This window comes from Phytophthora parasitica (assembly GCF_000247585.1).
Source record: "Phytophthora parasitica INRA-310 unplaced genomic scaffold supercont2.41, whole genome shotgun sequence".
NCBI lineage: Eukaryota > Oomycota > Peronosporomycetes > Peronosporales > Peronosporaceae > Phytophthora > Phytophthora nicotianae.
In genome coordinates this window covers 481,491-482,951 of record NW_008649027.1, presented here as the reverse complement: position 1 = coordinate 482,951, position 1,461 = coordinate 481,491, and the positions used below count along the sequence as shown (strand labels likewise).

The following is a 1,461-nucleotide window of genomic DNA, read 5'->3' as shown; positions in this document are numbered from 1 at the left end:
TGTGAGAATCTCCGCAGATTCGTTGTCGTGTCGGCATGCACCTTTCTGTATTGAAGTTGCTGGCCTCTGTAAAGACCAGGGTGTGCGTGTTTTGGGGACCGTCACGGGCGTCGCCAGATCTGGTTTGGTCAGGCGTCAGGTATCAAACAGTGCGGCTCGTAGTTGGCGAGGATGGCACGAAGATGACACGAGGCATCACCGCGCGGAAATGCAAGGTGAAGGATGTGCCTTGTGTGTGTGACATTGTCCATGGGGGGTTTTGGTGCCAGGTGCTTTCCCCCCAGTCTTCACGGACACGAGAAATACAGACTCACTTTTCAATCTGCTTTGTGCCCCACAAGCCCTCCTTCCTCCTCCAGTCTCCTCGCTCTACATCCCTCACGCACCCTCAAGGCTCTGCTCGCTACCCCTCGTCTCCTCGGCTTGCACACGCACTAGTGACGGGAGCGCACGAAACCAAACGCTCTTAACGACAACTTCGACAATATTGCCCTGGAGTGGCGCTTGGTGCTGATGAACTTGAGTGCTGTGGTAGATTGGTTTTCAACAAGAAACTCTTCAAGGGAGTTGAAACGATAGACCATGAACCATGGGCATGATATAACCTGAAGCTGCTGAATTAACCCTTACCTGTTGCTTAAAAAAAAACTGGAGCTCATACGGTTAACAAAGTTTGGCGTACTTGCGCTTGCGCGGGTTGCCGAAGTGATCCCCATACCATTTCACCACCTCTGGATGATTATTGCCACTGTGTGGAAATCCGTCGCAGTGATGCAATGCTCTGCGTTTAAGCGAATGAACTCAAGTACACCAATGTGATCGTGACGGGCAGCACGATACGCAAGATCCTTCGAGTGGGGTTGATGCAACAGCCATTTGAAAGCTTCCACTTGCCCGCGCTCCAAAGCATTTCTTATTGCATTGTCCGGCAAGTTTAAGGCGAAATTTTCACTTCATTACTTGTATGTGCCCATTATTAGCGGCACCAACCATCGCGGCTTCTTTGCATCCCTCGTTATGGTGCACATATAGCCATTTAACGATGCTGAGATGTCCTCCTGTGGTTGTGCCATTCATTGCTTAGGCAGAACAGCCTTCCCGACGGTGCACATACAGACATTTCACGACGTCAAGATGCCCATTTGCGGCGCTCATTGCCGCTATGAAACAGCCTTCTCAACGATTAAAGTGAAGAATTTTAACCACTTCCAAGTGTCCAAAGCAAGCGGCCGCATCCATCGCCTCTGCACCGCATCCTTCCGCTCGATTCTGGTGAGACCGACGGGTACAAACCCCATTCCGCGTATTGAACAACGCTGCAAGACTCGCCTCGGACGATAAGGCCAAGGACGAGCAGCTAAGTTTGTTTGGCATCTGGATTATAGGCCCTCGATTTGTTAGAGAAGTTTGCATTTTTATAATACTCTCCGTTTCACATTAGTTGCCGTTTATCGCTGTATT

The 1,461-nt window shown here is 50.3% G+C and overlaps 2 protein-coding genes across 2 annotated transcripts; one reads left to right on the top strand and one right to left on the bottom strand.

Moving 5' to 3' along the window:
- Positions 1 to 663: 663 nt before the first annotated feature.
- On the bottom strand, positions 664 to 910 carry PPTG_23546 (hypothetical protein; the record flags this gene model as incomplete). The annotated part of the gene is made up of 2 exons (XM_008911413.1): positions 664 to 748; positions 810 to 910. The coding sequence occupies 2 exons, from the start codon at positions 908 to 910 to the stop codon at positions 664 to 666; spliced, it is 186 nt and encodes a 61-aa protein (XP_008909661.1).
- Positions 911 to 1,134: 224 nt separating this feature from the next.
- On the top strand, positions 1,135 to 1,341 carry PPTG_23545 (hypothetical protein; the record flags this gene model as incomplete). The annotated part of the gene is made up of 1 exon (XM_008911412.1): positions 1,135 to 1,341. One exon carries the CDS (start codon positions 1,135 to 1,137, stop codon positions 1,339 to 1,341), a length of 207 nt encoding a protein of 68 aa, XP_008909660.1.
- Positions 1,342 to 1,461: the final 120 nt, after the last annotated feature.